The sequence below is a fragment of the Mizuhopecten yessoensis genome, unplaced genomic scaffold (genome assembly GCF_002113885.1).
Source record: "Mizuhopecten yessoensis strain PY_sf001 unplaced genomic scaffold, ASM211388v2 scaffold3667, whole genome shotgun sequence".
Taxonomy (NCBI): Eukaryota; Metazoa; Mollusca; class Bivalvia; order Pectinida; family Pectinidae; genus Mizuhopecten; species Mizuhopecten yessoensis.
The window spans coordinates 265,841-288,936 of record NW_018405159.1 but is presented as its reverse complement, the minus strand read 5'-3'; the positions used below and the strand labels follow the sequence as shown (position 1 = coordinate 288,936).

At 37.1% G+C, this 23,096-nt stretch overlaps 1 protein-coding gene across 2 annotated transcripts in view; it reads left to right on the top strand.

The window, feature by feature from the left end:
• The window catches only part of LOC110447929 (hypoxia-inducible factor 1-alpha-like), a 121,339-nt gene extending 105,820 nt beyond the window's left edge, over positions 1-15,519 (top strand). For both annotated transcript variants that reach the window (XM_021493920.1, XM_021493921.1), the window contains 3 exons: positions 2,161-2,267; positions 5,234-5,378; positions 8,496-15,519. In XM_021493920.1, the coding sequence (XP_021349595.1) occupies positions 2,161-2,267; positions 5,234-5,378; positions 8,496-10,650 (2,407 nt within the window). In that variant the 3' untranslated portion in view covers positions 10,651-15,519. The remainder of the gene's footprint in view (positions 1-2,160; positions 2,268-5,233; positions 5,379-8,495) is intronic.
• The last annotated feature ends 7,577 nt before the right edge of the window (positions 15,520-23,096 follow it).

Sequence of the window (23,096 nt, the reverse complement as noted above, 5' to 3'; positions counted from 1 at the left end):
GCATGATCTAATCCTTACGACCAGGGCTGGTATATTGTCTTGCAATAGTTATCACAATAAGATCTGCCTTACCCGGGATGCATATCTTTATATTTAATTGTTGTTCTAATAGATCTTTTGTGTAAGGAAGTCCATTGAGAACCAAAGATAAGTGTATTATTTATACAAAATGTAATTTGTCAGCGAGTGACTTATCTGTTTATAGTACATAGATGTGCCCGTCTGATTGACGGATAGTATACTGTTGTTCCCGACTGTTTGTGACCGATACCTAAACGGTTTCCATGACGATAGATGACAGAGACATGTTCCTTTCTTCATTTTAATGATCAGTTGTAATACCAGAGGAGCTATAAATATGATCCCACTCTTCCTCTTGTTTCAGTCCTATCGTATACAAAGGTGAGACTACTTGACTTAAATCAGTACATCTGTAGCTTACATTGACTCAGGTGTACATAAAGAGTCTGTCGTGATGGAGACTTGTATAACAGAAAATCGAAAAATAAGACATTAGTGTTATCTGCCCTTGCCATCAGAAATAAAGGGAGTATTGTTTAAGGGTTTAAAGTACACACAGTCACATTCTTGTCCACTCCCCCAGAAAGGAAGATCGGTTATACGTGTAAAAGTGTCATTTTCTGTCTCTTAAACCTTGGCCGATTTATACTTCTTACCATATATCTTCTGTTGAATGCTTTGGTAAAAAAAAATAAAAAAATGCTTCTTTTATTTTGATTTGAAATTATTTGCTAACTTTGACCTTTAGGTAATGTTGACTTTTTTCAACAGAATTAGAGGAATGCATGATAAGTGGGACAAGGTTATTCAAGTGGGACTAGGAGAGTCAGTAGGAAATGGGTTTTCTATAGACTGGTCACTGTTGGCCAGTTAGGATAGAGGTGTGTTATAGGTCCCTCAGTGGTCAGTCTTGGTCAGTGGATCAAATGAGGTGTGCTGCCTTAGGACTGGTCACTCTGGGTCAGTTTGGAATAAGGTTTGTCATGGGCCCTTAAATGGTCAATCTGATTCAGTAAAGAGTAAGGTATTATTGGCTGCTCGGTGGTCAGTTTGGAGTCACTATAGAGCAAGGGGTCGTGGGTTGATTCCCCCCAGTGGTAAGTCTGAGTCAATACAAATTGTGGTGCCATGGGCTCATGAGTGGTCACTTTCCTTGGACCCACCACGGTCATTTTCCTTGGACCCTCTGCGGTCATTTGGGTCACTACAGAGTATGGTGTCATTGGCCATCAGCAGTCATTTGGGTCACTACAGAGTATGTGTCATTGGACCCTCCGCGGTCATTTGGAGTCACTACAGAGTATGGTGTCATGGGCCCTCCAGGGTCATTTGGAGTCACTACAGAGTAAGGTGTCATGGGGCCCTCTGCATTCAATCTTCCCCAATCGGGAGTTGAGTGTTTCATAGACACGACAGCGGTCACTCTGGGATAGTGGAATGCTAGGTGTACCATTGGGCAGATTTTATTTACTTTTGATCTGTAGGGAGAAAGTATGCCATTGGTCCGTTAGGTGGTCACTATGGGTCATTGGAGTGTTAGGTATGCCATTGGTACCTCAGTAGTCAATATGGGTCAGTTGGGAATAAAGTTTGCAATTGGTCCCTTTAAGTGCCAGGTGTGCTATGGACCCTTCAATTATCAGTCTAGGTCAGTAGAATGTTATAAGTGCCTCGGGCCCCTTGGCGGTCACTCTAGCTCATCAGCTACTGTAGGTCAGAAGGCAGTGACAGTGTATCATGCATATTTATAGTACACAAATGAGGATGCTAATCTGCGATAGTGTCACATTAGCCATAACCACCTCTGATAAGATCCTCCTCATGTTTGAAAATTTACATGACAATGTGTTTAGTAACTTCATCCCTTGATTCAGGCCCTGTGTGACAGGGAGATGTGGGTATATCCCGTCACACACACCCTCAGACTCCTCAGTCTAGCCCCTAGTCGCGGTGGAGGACTCCACTTGTGCCTGTGTGTATGTGTGGTGTGTGTGTGTGTATATGACAGCTGCCCTCCACGTTTTGTTGTACTGGTGTCTTAATTACATCCAGGTGTGCCGCCATCAGCTGATTGACTCCTCCACCTCACCTGTCTGACCATTCAATTAACTGTCTAACTTGTGTCCATCTCGTTATCAGAATCATCCCACTGATCGGCTACGAACCCAGTGAGGTAGTCGGACGGACAGCGTACCAATTCCACAATCCCTTGGACGCGGAAACTGTCGGAAAGTGCCATTCAAATCGTAAGTTTTCACTGTCACAGCATTTCTAGATGTCTTGTATATATGTCTGATTTACTGTACGTGTATAACCAGTGGGTTGGTCACTTGGACATTAACTCCACAAAGGCCAGTATACGTTATGTCCTTCACAGGACAATATTAATTTAAGTTTAGGTACTACGTAGAAGGGAGATTGTGTAAATGTAAAACAAAGATGACATTCATTCATGAATAATGATATTAATGCATTATAAGCTTATAGCCGTGTGAATCGCATGCACAGTTTCACCTTGACAGACTGGGGGTTTTCACTTGGGTTAATTAGACACATATCAGCGTTGGTTTAATGAAGCTTTTCTGATTATACAATACAATATTTTGGATATATAACACTAGAAATGAAAGATTTCATGTAATTTCGCTAATTTAGCAGAATTCTTTTACTGGTCTTTCAAGTGATTAGTGGGAGTTTCACTGTCTAAATGTCAAACAGTCTGACAGTATGTCACACCTACAAGTGTGGTAACCCCCAGGTACGATATAAAGATATAGCGGAAATCTACAGTACTACAAACACTACACTAGTTCATCAAGGAAAAACAATACCTAGTTTATCACACAACGATTAATGAGTAACTGTCATATTCAGACTTTCTCGTCTCCTGCAGTGTGTGTGACTCACTTAAATGAAAGTCATTTCGCTAAAGAGTGCCGTCAGTTAGACTTGCTCATGTCCTTACTTTGTCATTTCTGTCTTCACATTCAAAGCAAAATAAAAATTGATATAAGCAAGTGGCTAAGATTAAAGGCATTTAATGAACGTGGCATTTTATAAATGAGTTGGTGATCTCTGAGGGACAGTTAAGGGGTTTTAATACAATTTTACCTCAGTCAATTGTGTGCCGTCATTTTACACTGTAGACTTGTCTGATCAGTACTTTGTGTTACGACCACTAGCCGTTGAAGCCCTCGGGTGATAATTCACTGGCGTTAATTTATCTACGCCAGACAGGTATTACTTGTGTGACTGCTAATCTGTTTATTTCATCACGCAACTCCTGTCGGTATTTTTGTTAATCTTGAAAGAAATTTTGAAAATAAGAATTGATGCCGTCGGATTAAACAACCTTTTTCGAGCTGAACTCTTAGGAAAACAAAATAGCAACATAATTTTGAAAAATCTAACTCACTGAAAAAACTCTTTTTATTCTGAACTTCCTTACAGGTGCCTCAGTTTTTTCTTCAGTCCAAGTATTATTCATGTTACCATATTTGTGAAATCTTATACAGTCTGTATGGTCCTTAGTTCTCTGTAATATTGGTTTTAAAGTTGTATAAAGTAAGCAATAAAGTTAGTAATAACTTCAGCAAGTCCACAGGAATCACCTGTATTTGATCAAAGATTTAATCTAATTAGAAGGTTAGTGTTTATTTATACTACAGAAAGATGAAAGTATACTTAGTTACAAAATCCCTCTTGAATCCTTTGGTTGATAAGTGTGCTATAATACAGTGGGCTTCTTCCTGTGTAGGGCTTATGATTTTTTTATTAGACAAAAAACACTTAAAATATTTAATAAGCTCATGTTATAATTCATATTTTCTCTGGGCCAGACATGCATTGATAATCTTGACAGATGTCACACTGTACATAAAGGTTGATAGACACAAAACTGGTATGTTCTGATTTTGAACAACAGTTAAGTTCTCAATACATAGACTTAGTTGGTAAGATTTGTTTAAAAAAAATAAAATCAAACATTTCAACATTTCTAAAATGTTGACATTAAACCTGTCTAATCTGATCCCTAAGTTTTTAGATCCCCAGGGGCTAGGGCGGGGCCCCAAAGGGAACGAACATTTACCAATATTTTCAAATTCTTATCCTTTGATGACATGATAAGTATTGTATTTCACTTAGTTTACGTGCTGATTTCCACATCACATCTAAACAATAAAATAAAGCTACCAGTACCTATGATATAACTCAGGTGACAGCTAAGGCCCTTGGGCCTCTTGTCTAGCATCCTGTCTTGTCCAACATAATGTTCTAACTAAATTTCTAATGAAATTACAAGATAAGACCTCTGTATTCTGACATCTTGTGAACTCTAACCAACATGTTGTGTCACACAAGGCGTCGGATTAGATCAGCTAGCTATACTGTACATAACAAAATTGTAAAGAACAAAATGTCAGCTTTGGAATTTATTGTTAAATCTTGTAGAACAAGACTTTCGATTTCATTTCATAGTCTTAAAACGCCATCAATCAGTGTTAATATTGCCAAGTTGTCTGTTTCCTGGTTAGGAAGCTTATATTGAAGCCTGTTGCTGGTGGTTTTGTGGTCGAGTTGTCAGTATTTAATTACTAAACCATTACTATATACTAGAACACATCTGTCACAATTGTATAACAGGGATGTCTCCTCTAGATTTGAAATAAATTTCGGTAGCTTCCATCATATAATACAATTAATAACTATACACAATTACCGCATTTGGTATGAACTCGAAGGGTGCTTAGAAAATTGAGGGGAAAAGTGGTGAGATTACTAATGAGAATGGTATATAAATAAGTTTATGTACAGTCCTAATGTTGACTGATATATTATCTATGATTTTCTTGTTTTTCTCCTTGTTTTGTGTACCTTCCAAATTTGTCATCAATTTTTGTGTACCTTTCAAGTTTGTCATCAATTCTTATGTGCCTTTCCAATTTGTCATCAATTTTTGTGTACCTTTCAATTTTGTCATCAAATCTTGCGTTCCTTTCAAAAATATCATCAAATCCTGTGTATACCTTTTATATGTTTCAACCATCCAAATTAGTCATCAATTAATTAACTATTGTAGGTCCAATTTTATTCAATAAGATATATTTTACGTTTTTCACAAGGAGGAACTCTTTTTACAGGAGATGCTTGTTACAGTAAGGTTGTATGTATCTTTAAGTGACTACATAGACTGTTTTTGTGTTGTTGACAGTGATTGTAAAAGGGACATCGGTGAGCAAGTACTACCGCTTCCTGGGCAAGAATTGTGATTGGGTGTGGATGCAAACCAGAGCTACCATTATCTACAACACGAAAAATGTACCACAGTACATTGTCTGTATGAATTACATTATCAGGTGGGTCATATTATCATCCTAGTGTTTCAACTTTAGTGAGCACCCTAAAGTCTATCATTGAAACTGTCAGGCTATCCCAGTATCCCAGTCAACACTCACAAGTCTATATCATTAACACTCAGACTATCCCAGTATCCCAGTCAACACTCACAAGTCTATATCATTAACACTCAGACTATCCCAGTATCCCAGTCAACACTCACAAGTCTATATCATTAACACTCAGACTATCCCAGTATCCCAGTCAACACTCACAAGTCTATATCATTAACACTCAGACTATCCCAGTATCCCAGTCAACACTCACAAGTCTATATCATTAACACTCAGACTATCCCAGTATCCCAGTCAACACTCACAAGTCTATATCATTAACACTCAGACTATCCCAGTATCCCAGTCAACACTCACAAGTCTATATCATTAACACTCAGACTATCCCAGTATCCCAGTCAACACTCACAAGTCTATATCATTAACACTCAGACTATCCCAGTATCCCAGTCAACACTCACAAGTCTATATCATTAACACTCAGACTATCCCAGTATCCCAGTCAACACTCACAAGTCTATATCATTAACACTCAGACTATCCCAGTATCCCAGTCAACACTCACAAGTCTATATCATTAACACTCAGACTATCCCAGTATCCCAGTCAACACTCACAAGTCTATATCATTAACACTCAGACTATCCCAGTATCCCAGTCAACACTCACAAGTCTATATCATTAACACTCAGACTATCCCAGTATCCCAGTCAACACTCACAAGTCTATATCATTAACACTCAGACTATCCCAGTATCCCAGTCAACACTCACAAGTCTATATCATTAACACTTAGACTATCCCAGTATCCCAGTCAACACTCAAAAGTCTATATCATTAACACTCAGACTATCCCAGTATCCCAGTCAACGCTCAAAAGTCTATATCATTAAAACTCAGACTATCCCAGTATTCCAGTCAACACTCACCAGTCTATATCATTAACCCCCCCCCTACCCCAGTATCCCAGTCAACACTCACAAGTCTATATCATTAACACTCAATTATATCCCAGTATGTGTAAGTTTTAGAATTTGTCCATAGTATTGGAAATTGGGTGTATTAGTAACATCTTGATACACATTATGTTTGTTATCACCGAGATCTGTCCTTTAACAGGTTTAGGTTTTGAAAATAGGGTCATTATAAAGGACAATGACATAGAGATATATTTTCTGTAGACATTTTTGATGGACATATTTATGTGGAAGTCCCTCTGTGTCTACAAACATATGATCCCTGGTACCTGGTGATCATGTTCATCATCACAGATAATCAACATCACTCAGTGTATATACAAAATAATTGTGTTTACAAGCGTAGCCGTGTCAGATCATCATCAGCTGTTCTTACATTGAAATGTAAATTTTGCCTCGGTAACTTTCTGTCAAGTATTTTTAACTTATCATGTATATATCCTATATGGTGTGTAAAGTGCACATCATGGTTATATTATTGTAAGTGTCCCCCCCCCCCCCCCCCGCTGGTTAATTACCTTCACATTTTGATTTTTAAGGCCTAAAGTTAATAAATAAATTGATTTACCAGTACATGACTGTCCGGAGTTAATGTAGGTTACTTAATTGTCGGGAGAATGTCACACACAGCTATAGTCTGCATTATTTTGACGATTTATCGACTTTTTTCATATCGGTCTGCCGTCGATTTTCGTCAGAACTCCGGCCCTCTATAATATGCGGGAAATATGCGACCCGCGCCCGGAGCGCACTTCAAACTGATATTTTAGAAACAAATCGTCACTTTCACACACATGGATCGAAAAGATCTATTCCTTATGCACAAGATGAACATACATAACATGCCTCGAACAACCAATACAATCACTAAAAACATATTTTTTCAAACTTACTCTGTTTTACTCTAGTTTTTTGATAGTCCCGCCTTCTAATGCCACGTAACTTAAATCTCGCCAGCCTACGTCATAACGTTGGGAAATACCTTCGGTAACGCAAGATCTCGTCAAGTCAAGTGACATTGCTCATGGCCTAATTTCCATTAAAAACATGGGTTGGTATAGAAAACGTTGAAAAACACTTTTCGTAATGATCTTTGAAACATGTTCTTGATACCACCTAGTGCGTAAAGAACAGATCTTTTGATCCATGTGGGACATGTGTGTGAAAGTGATGATTTGTTTCTAAAATATCAGTTTGAAGTGCGCTCCGGGCGCGGGGCGCATATTTCCCGCATATTATAGAGGGCCGGAGTTCTGACGTTAATTGACGGCAGACCAATATGAAAAAAGTCGATAAAACATCAGAATAATTCGGACTTACACAGCTATTACCCCGATACGATTGTTTACCTGGTGACATTTTGTTAGCAGCATATTGTTCGCGAACACATTACAGCTAGGTTTCAAAACCTGATCAAGTTAATTAAAATTTATGATCAAATCAGTTTTTAAAATGTTTTATTCGATTAGCAAAAATGGTTGCAATAGGGATTTAAAATCATCATCTGGAATAAAAAAAACATATTTAAAAACCAACAAATATCATTTTGAAAATTTGCAAAGCTTTTAAATCAAACCCTCTTTCCAAGTGTAATTTTTATGACAGTTGTTTTTTGTCTTCACACTAGTGAAGAGTACCTAAATATTTAAATTCAAATATTAATTTAAATAGGTATTTGTTTGAAAACATATATGCCTCACATAAAATTTGTTTAGAGTCGTTAGCAGATATAGGATGAAGGTTATTTACATCCCTGCTCACAGAAGTATTATATTATTGTGCATCCTATAAGCCAGCAAATGATTGATTATGAATTAATTGAAAATGGCCTGAACTTCATGTGTTTAGCAGCAAAAGATGTCAGATGTGGTAGGTTGGTGGAATCATGTGTTTAATTAAAACCAATGATAACACAATTTTCACAAAACTTACGGTTATAAAGTTATAGTTTTGTTGCTATTCTTATCAGCATCAATACTGATTAGGACAATAATTTAAATCTTGAAAATTTCTGTTATAGCAATTGGTCAGTTTGGATGAAATAGAACACCACTAATGTTTTTGTTTTTGATTTTGTTTGTGACAGTGAAGAGGAGAGTCAGCGTTACATTATGATGGACGAAGAAGAGGCCGGGAAGCACATCGTCTGTGCTCCTGGGGTGATGGACCTGTCAGAGAGCACCATGTGTGGGGACTCTACCCAGGGGGAGCACAGTGACCCGGGCTACATGAGCGGCAACAGCCCCTATTCTAGCATGAATCCAAGTCCCTCGGACGGTCACCCCAGTGACGATAACAATGATACTCTGACAGACGCAGACAGCGACTTTCCACCGGGTGTATTTCAGGAAGTTGCCAACACCATTAACCCAAGCCATGAATCTATATTTGACATCATCAGTAGCCTGGGGAAGGAAACTGGTCAGCCATGTGACAAGACATCGGATCACTCCCCTCTGTCTGAGGCTGGAGGCTGGATGGATCCACAAGGCGACATGGCCGCTATGTGTCCACCTCCTTCTGACACCAACAGGTACATTCCGCTGACTTCTATGGCGGTGATGTCTCCTCCAGATCAACCTACAAGAACGTTCCAGACGCTGCTCTCTAGCAATGCCAACAACACAAACATGACAACAACCTTACTGCAGACGCAGATGTACAGTCCACAGGGAAACTTCACCTCTGTTGGCAGGGGTCTCCATGGTAACTGTGATATGATGTCTCCACAGTCCGTAGAGTCCTACAGTTCCAGTCTCTCTCCAGTGAACTCCACCTCCCATCTTTTATCATTGGATGATCATAATGGTAATAGTAGGTCGTCCAGCGTCTGTTCAGGACTTGTATCCTCACCCAGCATGCCGTCTGACGATGATATCACTATGCTGTCACCTGCTGTCACATCAGCTCCTCAACTTCACAACCTGCAATCTGTTGCTGCGACCTCTTCTTCTCCTCATAGAAATCTTCTAGACCTACAATCTGTTTCTGTCACTTCCTCTTCGCATAGAAACCTCATAAGCCTACAGTCTATTCCAGCATCATGTTCTCAAAAGAGCATCTTAAATCTTCAGTCTGTTCCGTCTTCTCCGTCAGTTATGAACCAGCCAACCACTTCACCACAGAATATCTTAAATCAGCCGGCCAATTCACCACAGAATATCTTAAACCAGCCGGCTACTTCCCCACAGAATATCCTCAATGTACAAACCATTCCCTCCACTGGTGTGGCCCCTCAACAAAGCATGATCAATATGCAGGCAGCATCTCCACAGAGTATGTTGACCAGCCTACAACAGCAAGTCCCTGCTAGATCCTCACATGCTCAGAGCCTGCTAAATTTACATCCTGTCACATCGGCCCAACTTCTCGACCTCCAGCCCAGCATTGCTGTGACAACTGCTGCTTCGCCACTAAGTGCTCAGAATCAGCCAGTCACCCCAAACTGTTCCCAGGATATGATGAACCTACAGTTGGGTATGTCTGGAGACAACAATGGTAGTGACATGTCAGTATCAGGGACAGGGGACACTCTGCCACCGGAGGTATCAGAAATGTGGCTCCAGTTCTGTAACACAATGACCGACAACCAAGTCCAGCAAGTTCTGGATGAATTCCGTCGTGAGGAACTTCTGTCATCAATAGAAGAACATCGAATCCGACAACAGGCTACAGTGGCTCCAGTGCAAGCCACAACAAATATGAATTGTATGCCAAATTCTTATACCAACCAAAGCATCAACTACCAGGGATGTCAAAAGTTTTCAACTGTTGGGCCAACATTTGATCAGGGCTGTAATCGCTGTTGTGCCATGCAGAACGGATCTGAACATTACCCTAGCACTACCGTACCGAGTACTTACTCCGTACCAATGTCCCACCTCCAGGCCAGTAGACTTACACCTAGCAGTGCTATATCTTGTGTGAACTGTTCCACTTCTCAAAATGGACAATTTCCGTGTGTGCGGCACAAAAACGGTTCAGCCTACAGTCACTCCCAAATTGGAAGTGATGGGAAATCGGCTACCATGTCAGAACTAGAAAAAATGTTGCGTGGTTACTCCAGTACCTCACAGCAATGTGTTGGTGCTTTCTGCGAGTCGCAATCTGTTAACTCGTGTGACTTTGACAATGGTGGCTCTACCCTACTCAAACAGATGTTGACCGGTCATCTGTCTAGTGAGTGTTATCATGCGATGGAGAAACGTCGACAAGCTACCACTAACGTATCCAACCAGTGACATTCCTGGACTGGAGTGACCACTCGGACATGAGTGACCACTTGGATGTCCAACATTTGTAACAATGCCTTACAGGACGATTGGATACAGGACATAAGTAACTGTTCTGACAAGAGTGATGGTTTGGGCATCTGACTTCATTGGCAATAACTTACATGGGGGATTGATACAGGATAAGGTAGTGAGCGATCATTCCGACGTATCCATGACAACATCTGACACAAATATTCACTGCAGCAACATTGAGTACATATAGACGATGAACCTAGGGACTACAACATTCACTAGTGACCCAGTGTTCTCACATCGTGACCAGTGGCTTCACAGCTTGTGTACAGAGTTGTCACCCTTGATTCACAATCCTCCGCGTTACCTGTTAAAACCTGACACTGAAGTGTCGCTGATATACTATAAGCAGTATACAGTCAACAGCAGAAATACTGACTTGTGTGACGATCAATGATCGACAGAATTACTAGACTATGTAATGAATTAACAGGAAACCCTGTTCTTAGCAATATTGTATACTGTTACCATGGTTACGGACACCGAAACCAAGGCTTCAGAGCATTACAAGTCTAAAGAGTTCAACAGACTCAAATAACTTTGTCATAGACAAACTGTTGATGTTGTGTATTTATAAAAAAAAATAGTTATATGATCGTATATTGATTCATCATAGGATATTTTCTTTGCAATTATTTAATATTTGTTTTTGTCTTGAAAAATGTACAAGTTTTCCACAATTGGTAATTGTTATATGTAATTTGTAATCCACTCTTGGTCCTAGGTTGTGAATCTGTTACCGTGACAGTAATAACAGTATGAATGTATGGGAATAAGCCAATCTTTTTCATAGTAACAGGATGTTAAGCATGTTTGCTGATGATAAAAGTTGCTCAGGACATTACTTTCCTTATTTAAGAAGGAAAGAAATACTGGTGTTTTTTTTTTTTTTTAAATACACAAAGGAAATTCACTAATATCTATTTTACCCCAATTCGATTGACCAGGTCCTTCTAAACTTTTTATATTAACATCGGTAGATAGAGTTACCATACAAGTCTTTGTGAGAACATTTTTGTGTTGAATACAAAGTGTTTGATGAAGCTGTTTTGTACATAAGCATGTGACAAGTCTGTGTCATAGTTTTATCGTCTCACAAGATCTGGATAGGAGCTTCCGCGTCCATTCACCTCGTAAGTACCGACAGGTACTAAATAGGCTAAAATTTCTCCAAATTTCTTTTTTTCCAAAACATATGAATTTAATTACATAGCTTCAATCTAATCTTTCAATTGATTTTTCTAATAGAAAAAATATGAAATGATCATTTCAAAATTAAGAACCATATTCAAATCTATGAAGGTGAAAGATGTGACTATTTGATTTTGAGGGAAATGAATTTTCGGAGGAATCATTTTTTTTTTTATCTTTACAGAGTATATACAACAGTTGTATGTAAGGTGATACTTAAGAAGAAGTCCCATGCCCTCGTGCCACGCTGCTGTGTGGTTTATAGTCTCAGTGAAATTTGCAGTTTCAGTTGAAAGGAAACACATATGTCTCGGAAAATCTGGCAGAAATGACAGAATCTTGTCAGTTCTAAACAATATTTTTTGTCTCGTTTCTATATTAAACAGTAGTGAGATTTTATATCATCTCTTTCATAACAAGTGTAGCCACTTCACATGTAAACAGATTTCAGAGAGAGCCGTGTACATATTATCCCTAATTGACCTGATGTTTAAATATTCTATTTTGATATTGTAAGCCTGAAGACAATTAAAACAAAACCCTAATTATCATTAATATTTCATATGTTCCATATTGCACCTGTACGCCTCGATGCCGAGTTCATGTTGACTGTTAATGAAAATTTTCATTTGATCTGTTTAACATATTTATATATAAAAAAAAACTTTCTTTAACTCATTCACCCTTTCCAACCTTTGAATTGGAAGAGTTCAAATGTGTCTTCAGGGGTGAATGAGTTAAAGCATGCATAAATTAGATCATTTTTTCCCCCCACAGCACTTTGGTTTTACCTGACCTACAGATGTAGTATGTAGACCTTCATTCTACACTACATATTGTTTTACCCTAAATACCAATACATCTACTGACCTTACTTTTACTCTTCATATTGTTGTTAATTTTCAGTTTGTTTTACCCTGCACACTGTCGTAAGGTGCTAAAGAGTACACCGATAGAGTTTTAAGTTCTACAGGAATGTTAAATTCTGTACAGCGTTATACTTCACTATCACATTCAAAATCACTCAATTCTGCACACTGCATACATCAACTTTTGAAAAATGTATCAAAAGATAATTAAGTGACCAAAAGAACCTGTTTATATGACATACAAAAAAGGCAGTTATAAACGCATAAAAGCTGAATAAAGTGGGCGCAACTAAAATTTAACATCAGATAAGTTATATATGGAGTATGATTTCAAGCTCATGATCGGCAAATTCCATTTATTTCTGATTTACACATAGAAGACATCGTTTTTGTACCTTTGTATACATAAATAACCTCCATCCATTCTTCTACATGTTCACCAGGTTATGCAAATATTGTGACATATATTTACACATTTAAGAAGCATTTTATTCCAGGTAAAATATTTAGAATTGTGTACTGCGTGATATGCCCTGTGGCCTATATTTTAATCCATAATTATCATTTAAAAATCTTTAACATGAATTTTTTTAATTGTTTTAATATCAAAGTGCAAAATTAAATTTGTCAATAAATGTATAAGGAAAGATTATAACTTCCATGATTTTAACTAGTGGGTCATTGTGTGTATGCATGAAATTTACATGTTTAGGATCTTTCTAATCTTTAAGTTTTGAGAATAAATAAATAGATAGATTTAAAATATGAATCTACTGTGAAGAATTTTCAAAAATTTAGCACAAAGTTATCAATAAGATCAAAGTTGATTGAAAACCTTTTTTTACAGAATTTAGCATTTATATTATATCATTACATGTTTTACTGTTAATTAGCTGTGATTTGACAAGATATACGCAATTTCTTTCTAATAGGTTTTCCACAATTAAGGTTTTACGTTACCTTACAACATACTTAAGATATATGTTAGAGTTATCTCCCTTTAAACGTTTCAGTTTGCTGTAACTGTAAGGATATTAGTTTATTCGTATTTTATTTTCTAAGGATATATACAATCTATAAGCATAACCATGAGTAGACTTAATCTTTCCTTGATCAGATTTGCTAAGGAAAATGTGTAAATTATTTGTGTTTTTATTGTTAGTGCTCAGTACATTAATTGATTATGTGGGAATATAAGAATACCACAAAAATAAGTATGTTTTCAGTATTATTATGTAAATATGAATAATGGCCAGAGAATTAATTCTTATGAATTGTTCAAATTTTCTTCCGGTTGATCAAGCCTTGTCAAAATCCTGTGTGAAACTCTTTTTGAAAGGAGATGCAGAAGACAGTAATGTAGCATACCTCCCTAAGTTGGCATTATTTCTCCTCTTCTTTTATTTTTCCCAATTAACTTAGATATGCCCAACTTGCTTTTTCCACTGTTTATTGAACAGTAAAAATTTGTGGAAATAGAAATTCACTTTCCAATAATGTTTGATAAGACAAAGTCTTGTACAATAGTCTGAGTGTTAAAAACACATGTTTTAACCCTAAGATATTAAAAAAAAAAACATTTTTTATTCCTTGCATTTTGCTTGTAAAACTATTGTAAAACAAAAGTGATTGTTTTGTGAGACACATTGTATTAGTTTATTTTGTTGAGGTGAAATGTTTGCAGAGACTAAGCTGTTGCAGTGATATATTGCGCTGTGTTTTGATTATTTAATAATAGACTTGAAATCAATTAGTGAAAGTTTAAACAGATTCCAAGGATTTATTTAGATTTATAATAATTTGAATGGAAGACAGTTTATTTTTGAACGAGGAGTAGTTAAACATAGGTGTGTTTACTCTGTATACATCAATACAGATTGTTTTGCTCATAAAATATATCACATACTTCGTACAGTTGAGTCCATAACCCAGCCACTTTTTCCTTTTCAACAGAAGTGACTGGATTGTGAGATTGCTTGATAAAATTGACAAGTTTAGCTTTTGGAGAAAAAGGCCAAAATATTCACTAAACCACTGAGAGAATTAGTGGTGTCTGGATTAACGAGACAGGGCCGTTTAATGTTGTGTACAGACGAATATTTAATGTCGCATTTTTTTGGGCAACTATCTTCATTTTAATTAACATTATGTAATTAATCATACATAGATGATATCAAAGTACATTGAATCTCTGTATGTCATGTTGTATTAATTTCCATGTATATTTGACAAATTACCATAAAGATTTGAATACCTTACTGTTTGATACCTGTAGCTGGTAAGGTATACAGGTAGGGTAAGGTAAGGCAGATAGGTATCCTTGATAACAATAGGTGATGAGATATTACTGCTGTAACCTGTCCTCATGAATATTCATTTTATAATTTTGTCACATTTATATATATTACGTCAAAGAGTTTTTTTGTGGGTTTTTTCTACACAAGTTCCTCACAGGTTGTATATATTTTATAGTAAAAAAATACAAATCAAGATGTTACAAGCAATCAACTGTGCTTTAAATGTTCAAGATATATTAAAAATGTAAAAATGTTTTGTCGCGTAGAAAAGTGAGTTTTAGTTTCCCGGTTCAATGTGCAACATGTCATACTTTTACCTGATGGAAGGACAGAGTTTCACTTATATTCCTATTCCTATATCTTAAAATGTTCTATTTTTCAGATTTTTTTTATTGTTTTTTTTACTCTGGAGATGTTTTGAGTGTATATTTATTCTTGCACATATCTGATGACTTTAAATTCATTTGCTATATAGATCACCCTTGTTATGCCGTCACTGTTAAGCATGGTATGAAAGGATTTGACAATATATTGCAGAAGTCTGAGAAAGGTATAGGTTAAGAAAAAAGCAATGCCGATCAGTAAGGCGGAAAATGAAATGAGGTAGGGCATGGATGCATTTTCATCAAGCTTTGCTATCGTAATGAAGGCGGAAATGAAATGAGGTAGGGCGTGGATGCATTTTCATCAAGCTTTGCTATCGTAATGAAGGCGGAAATGAATTCAATTTTTATTGGATTTTTAGTACGTGTAAAACTACAGTACTTTTGAGCATAATATCAGAATGCGGTGGGTTTGAATCCCAGGTGAAGTATATTTTGAATTCAGTTTTGATAATGAGAACAACATCACCAATTCAAATTTACTATAATATTAATCTAACAATGTTGATGCCTCATGTCCCATACGAGTCGAGGATTAAGTAAGTAATTAAGGTTAGATTTATTCTTAGAATTGTCATGGGGTTATAAAAGTTCATAAAGCATATGAAACCTACTTGCAATTCTTAATTATTTTACAAAATCAAGTGGACGAAAGAAAATGCCAGCACTGATTACCTGTGGTCAAGTTAGTATATAAACTATTAAAGACAACTAAATTAGTGTATTATCATTTCTGTGAAAGCTTACAAGTAGAATTTCAGTGGAGTGTTACCAGTTTGCACTCATATGGAATGTGGTGTCAGCTGAAATGACATTGTTATTGAATGGTTAAAGTTTTAAACATTAGAAATTACTGTTTTATTAAAGCATCCTGTTCGAAAATGTGATACCAAAAATTGAATCTTTTACTTGTCAAGAAATTTGATTTACATTTAATTGACCAGTCTGTTATAGGATTTCTCAACTGAATTTTTCAATGTTGAAATAAAAACCTTTTAGATTTGCAGAGAAATTTATGCATCAAACTGATTTTATTGGGCGATTTAAAAGTGATAGAAGAAAATACATTTAAGACGCTTGAAAATTACAATTTACATGTGTATTTGGAAGTGTGGTTGAAATATTTTTGTTCACAATCAATGAAATATTCTGGAGCAAACAGGAGGCTTATTTCCAAACAATGTGATATAAATGAAGAATAAAGATATTTTTATGCTGTTGTGATTTCTGCTTTATCATGTCGAGGGATTGTTGTAGCTCGTCATTAGTTTATGCGATCTGATCATGTGTTTTGTTTGACTAGTGTCTAATACACTGTTTACAAATATATATAAATATATATTGCATATGTAAAAATTTGGTGTTTGTTTTTGTTTACTTGGCTTGCATTACACTTGGTGTCCTGCTGGGTGTCTTCGGCAGTATGTTTCAGTGAGGTAGCACTATAAAGTCGGCATCAGTTCCACCCGATCACAAGGAGACAAACAGGAACATATCACAGCCTCCCAAAACACACACACTTACACTACATGCAAGCATCTTGCACACAGGGGAGGCACGTCATTAAATGACCATAGCTGTGAATAGGACGTTAAACAATACTAAACCAAACCAAACCAAACATTACACTTACCACAGTCCTAACATATAATAATTACAAGCAAGTTTGTGGAGTTTCAGGACATATTGTAGGTAAACATTATTGTGGTTATGTTTAAACATGTGAGTATCATGCTGTTGAGACATAATGTATAGCTTGAAACTTGAAGAAAAAAAAGCCTTATCTAATATTTGCTAGATTTATTAAGTGGTAGCTGCAGATAATGACTCAGCCAAATGGAGTTCCCTTAAAGTGGTTTTCAAACTTGGCCGAGCCCTTAATGTTTTGAACCCTGTTTCTAAGTTTGAAGACAATCGGATACTATTTGTGAGAGTTAATGAACAGAAACGCAAGATAATGACGTTTTTTATTCAAGGGGCCATAACTCAGCCAAATGGGGTCCGCTGAAAGTGGTCATCAAACTTAGCCGAGCCCTTAAGGCATTTAACCCTGTGATCAAAGTTTGAAGAAAATCGGTTAACATTTGTTGTAGTTATTGCACAAAAACGAAGTGCGGCAGATAATGACGTTTTTAGCCCACCATCATATGTCTGTCGTCCTTCCTTAAACAATTCTTGTTATCGGTATTTCTCCAGAAGTACCAGAGGGATCTTTCTCAAATTTTATATGTAGGTTCCCCTTGGTCCTTAGCTGTGCAGGGCAACTTTTGAGACTGATCGGATAAACAACATGGCCGACAGGCAGCCATCTTGGATTTTGATAGTGAAAGTTTTTTATCGCTATTTCTCGGGAAGTAAGGGAGGGATCTTTCTCAATTTTTTTTATGTAGGTTCCCCTTGATTCCTCGTTGTGCATGTTATATTTCGAGACTGATCATAAAAACAAAATGGATTAAAAGAAGAACTACACAGATCTTTCTCATATTGCAATGATCGATTCTATTTCTTTCACATTAAGTACTGTACTAGTAAATATGTGAAATGACAAACTCACTTTGAAGGTTGGCTTTCATACACAACAGTATTAAGTTTAGAGCAAAAGTTACCTCAAGGTGCATTTACTGTTAACATGACTCGATCAAACAGATTAAAGGAAAGAAGAGAAAAGATCGAACTGACAAAGAACTAATGAAGATGGTACAAAGGTGGGTGCCAAGATCCCTCTGGGATATCTTGTTTAGTATTCAAGCGCCATAACTCTGCCAAATGGGGTCCGCTGAAAGTGGTCATCGAACTTGGCCGAGCATTTAAGGTATTTAACCATGTGACTAAGTTTGAAGAAATCAGTTGACAGACAGACAGACAGACAGACACCCAAATTAATATCCCCCGTTCCGGTGAAAGCGGGGTGTTAACAATACGAGGTTCTTATTTACCGCTTCATCACAACCTAGATGGTAGGTGATGTCTCAAAGCGGTTCACAAATTAATATCTTTGGTTATAGGGCCTTTCCAACCGGGCAATATCTTTCTCAACTACCTAGGGAGCATACAGCCGGTGCTGCCATTTAGGCGCTCACAGCTAGCATTCAACAATTCTAGCACTGCCTAACCACATACTCATTTACAGCTAAGAAGTCTGGAACAAGTGGAGTAAATTATCTTGTTCAAAGTTACAACACAGAGCCATGACGTGACGCAAACCCATAGCCCATTGGTCACGAGCCTGGCGTCCTACCGGGCACTATAGACTATCGCGCTCCTACATATATCTCAAAAATAATTATTCAGCTCGTAGTCCTGTGGCTTTGACGGTTTACAAATTATACTGGTAATGCTGTTGAGCTTCCAAGTTTTTGGCTAACCAAATAACAGGTGAAGTTTCTCTCTAGTTAGGAAACATAAAATTAGGGTATTTTTCATACAAGATGATTTTTTTCTTTTTTAAATTGATTTATCATCCAAGATGGCTACCTTGGCTTCTGATAAGCAGTAATATTTTAAACTTTGGTCAAATTCCATTTACCTAGTTCTTCCCAATTTTTCACATCTTGGCATTTCTGTCAACTGCAGGAGCCTGGTTAAGGGGACATAATCTACAGGTTGGTCAGATGATGGTTTAAGGGAGGCAACTCTTCTAATCTTTAAATTGTCTCATGCATTCCTAATATGAAAAACAAAACAAATACCATTTATTTAGAAATAGAGATTGTGAGTTCAGCACCCACTGGTGGTTAACTTTAAGCGATGGTTAGTGAAAAATCAAAGGCTTTCAAAGTTTTAATCCTCTAATCACACTTGGCTAATCTGATTCAACACATCTGTAACAGTGAAAAGATATCAGATGTTCTTGATTTTGTTCTTTTCATATTTGAAATAATCTCTTACCACTGGTTAACTTTTAACAATATTTATCGTAGGAGGCAACTAATGCGGGAACCCCTGCCGAATTTGGGGGTTGCTTTGGTGTCCACTATTAGGGGACACAAAGGCGAGCATAATAAATCTGCTGCACCCATTGCAATATTTTGTGTAGGAGGCAATGGGTTTTGTCCCCAGGCCAGGACATACCAGTCTTTAAAAATGGTAGTGTTATTCCCTGCTTAACGTTCAGCATTAAGAGGAATGGCAACAACTGGTTCACCCGTTGTCAGTATAATGTGACCGGGCGGAATGCTGTGCTTGGTGCCTTCGGCATGGCATTTCAGTGAGATAGCACTATAATGTCGGCATCAGATCCGCGCTATCACAAGGAGGCAAGCACAACAACATACCCCGTCTCCTGCAAACACACACGCATGCATGCATTAATAGGACGTTAAACAAAATTCAACCAAACCAAACCAATTGAACTGGGGCCTTCTGCTGCAGATACATAAAACAACCTTGGCCAATAGCAGTGATCTCACACAGCAGGAGTCTGACACCCATGGGATGGAAGATGATATTGACGACACATTTTTAATGTGGAGAAATAAAATTCTCATTTGGTGTATCTCAGTACTTTTCACTGATTTATCAAGTCCACACCAAAGTATATATACCAGTAATAATAATGATTTGAGGTTGTTATATACCGCTTTATCACAACCTAGCTCATAGGTCGCCTCAAAGCGGTTCACAAATTATTATCCCTGGTTATAGGGCCTTTGCAACCAGCCAATATATTTCTCAACTCCCTAGGGAGCATACATCCGGTGCTGTCATTTCGGCACTCACAGCTAGCATTCAACAATTCTAGCACTGTCCCATCACATACTCATTTACAGCGGAGTAGACTGGAACAAGGTGAGTAAAGTATCTTGCTAAAAGATATAACATCGTGCCTTGCCGTAAACCCATAACCCTTCGGTCATGAGTCTGGTGTCCTACCACTAGACTACTGTGCCTCCCTAGTAGGGGCTCTATGTAGCAACATATAAATTATACGCTTCTTCTTTTTTTAATGCCGGCTCTGCTTTTGTTATGAAAAAATTACAACTACCTGTGCATATTTTTTACAATTGAGGTATTTGGATCATGCTTTTGACCTTGTTTCTCATATGTACCAAAAACAGCATCCTGTCAATCCGAAGGAAATGGTGTATTTGCTGGTTTGTTTGTTTTGTGTTTTACGTCTTATACACAGCTATGGTCATTTAAGTTTGCCAGGGTTTGATGGTCAGAACCCAGCCAGAGAAAAATCACCCATCTGCGCCCAGTACCTAGTAGGCCTCACATAGGCCTCCCTTAACCTCTCCAGTTATGTCCCTTTGGTGGCCAACTGATAACTTAATTATGTGTGGTGATATAATACATATGTTTTCATGTTGTTTGGTCTATCAAAACAAATCAAACAAGTTATCGTGGCAAACATGTAGTTTATATACAAACGTATAACATTTTATCAATTTACATTTATCATTGGACAATTATAAAATTAAGGGTGTATACACTTATAGATATACATGTATATATATATATATTTAAATAAAACATTAAAAGTTAACCAATAAATCTATACAATACTCCCATTAAACATAACCTCTGAAATACCTGCATTTGACCCCACCTCTTTAATATTCCAATTAAATAAACCCACTTAAACAGTTCCATTGAATCTTAACAATAATATATCCTACAATAATTATAACCCTTAAAAACATCTATCTAGTCCCACTTCTACAATACTCCCACTATATAAACCCTGTAAAATATTCCCATTAAATCTTTATCATAAATGTCCCCATTAAATATAACCCCTAAAATACTCAAATTAATCTTAACCTTACAATATCCCCAGCAAATACACCCGTTATAATAGTCCCATTGAATCTTAACAATAACATGTCCCCCGTTAATTATAACCTTGAAATACCTCCATTTTATCCCACCTCTAAGATATCACCACTAAATACCCCCTCTAAAATATTCCCATCAAACCTGACCTTCACAATATCCCCATTAAATTATAACCATTAAATATCCCCATTAAACATAACCCCTGAAACACCTCCATTTAAACCCACCTCTACAATACCCCCACTAAATAAACCCCGTTAAATATTCCTGTTGAATATTTACCATAAAATATCCTTATGTAATATAAACCCTGATATACCCAAAATAATCTTATCCATACAATATCCCCATTACGTAAACTGAACCTCTAAAATATCCCCATAACACCCAAACTACCTAACCGATTTGGTGTAACTTGGTTATCTCCCCTTACATCAAAATGCACACAAACTAAGTAAAGCTCTGTCGCAACACTTCAATAAGTTTGCCTTTCTCAGAAGATGAAGAAACCAAGTACAACAAACTCCTACACCCCAAAAAAACTACCAACCTACTTCAAACACTTACTATAGCAACCAACTAAAATTACCCACCTCAACATCCCATTACTGACTGTAACCAACCCATAGATATACCCACTATAGCAACCAACTATAAATACCAACTATTATAACCAACTAAAAATACCCACCTCAACATCCCATTACTGACTGTAACCAACCCATAGATATACCCACTATAGCAACCAACTATAAATACCAACTATTATAACCAACTAAAAATACCCACCTCAACATCCCATTACTGACTGTAACCAACCCATAGATATACCCACTATAGCAACCAACTATAAATACCAACTATTATAACCAACTAAAAATACCCACCTCAACATCCCATTACTGACTGTAACCAACCCATAGATATACCCACTATAGCAACCAACTATAAATACCAACTATTATAACCAACTATAAATACCCACCTCAACATCCCATTACTGACTGTAACCAACCCATAGATATACCCACTATAGCAACCAACTATAAATACCAACTATTATAACCCACTATAAATACCCACCTCAACATCCCATTACTGACTGTAACCAACCCATAGATAATACCCACTATAGCAACCAACTATAAATACCCACTATTATAACCCACTATACATACCCACCTCAACATCCCATTACTGACTGTAACCAACCCATAGATAATACCCACTATAGCAACCAACTATAAATACCCACTATTATAACCCACTATACATACCCACCTCAACATCCCATTACTGACTGTAACCAACCCATAGATAATACCCACTATAGCAACCAACTATAAATACCCACTATTATAACCCACTATACATACCCACCTCAACATCCCATTACTGACTGTAACCAACCCATAGATAATACCCACTATAGCAACCAACTATAAATACCCACTATTATAACCCACTATACATACCCACCTCAACATCCCATTACTGACTGTAACCAACCCATAGATAATACCCACTATAGCAACCAACTATAAATACCCACTATTATAACCCACTATACATACCCACCTCAACATCCCATTACTGACTGTAACCAACCCATAGATAATACCCACTATAGCAACCAACTATAAATACCCACTATTATAACCCACTATAAATACCCACCTCAACATCCCATTACTGACTGTAACCAACCCATAGATAATACCCACTATAGCAACCAACTATAAATACCCACTATTATAACCCACTATAAATACCCACCTCAACATCCCATTACTGACTGCAACCAACCCATAGATAATACCCAATATAGCAACCAACTAAAAAAACCCACTATCATAACC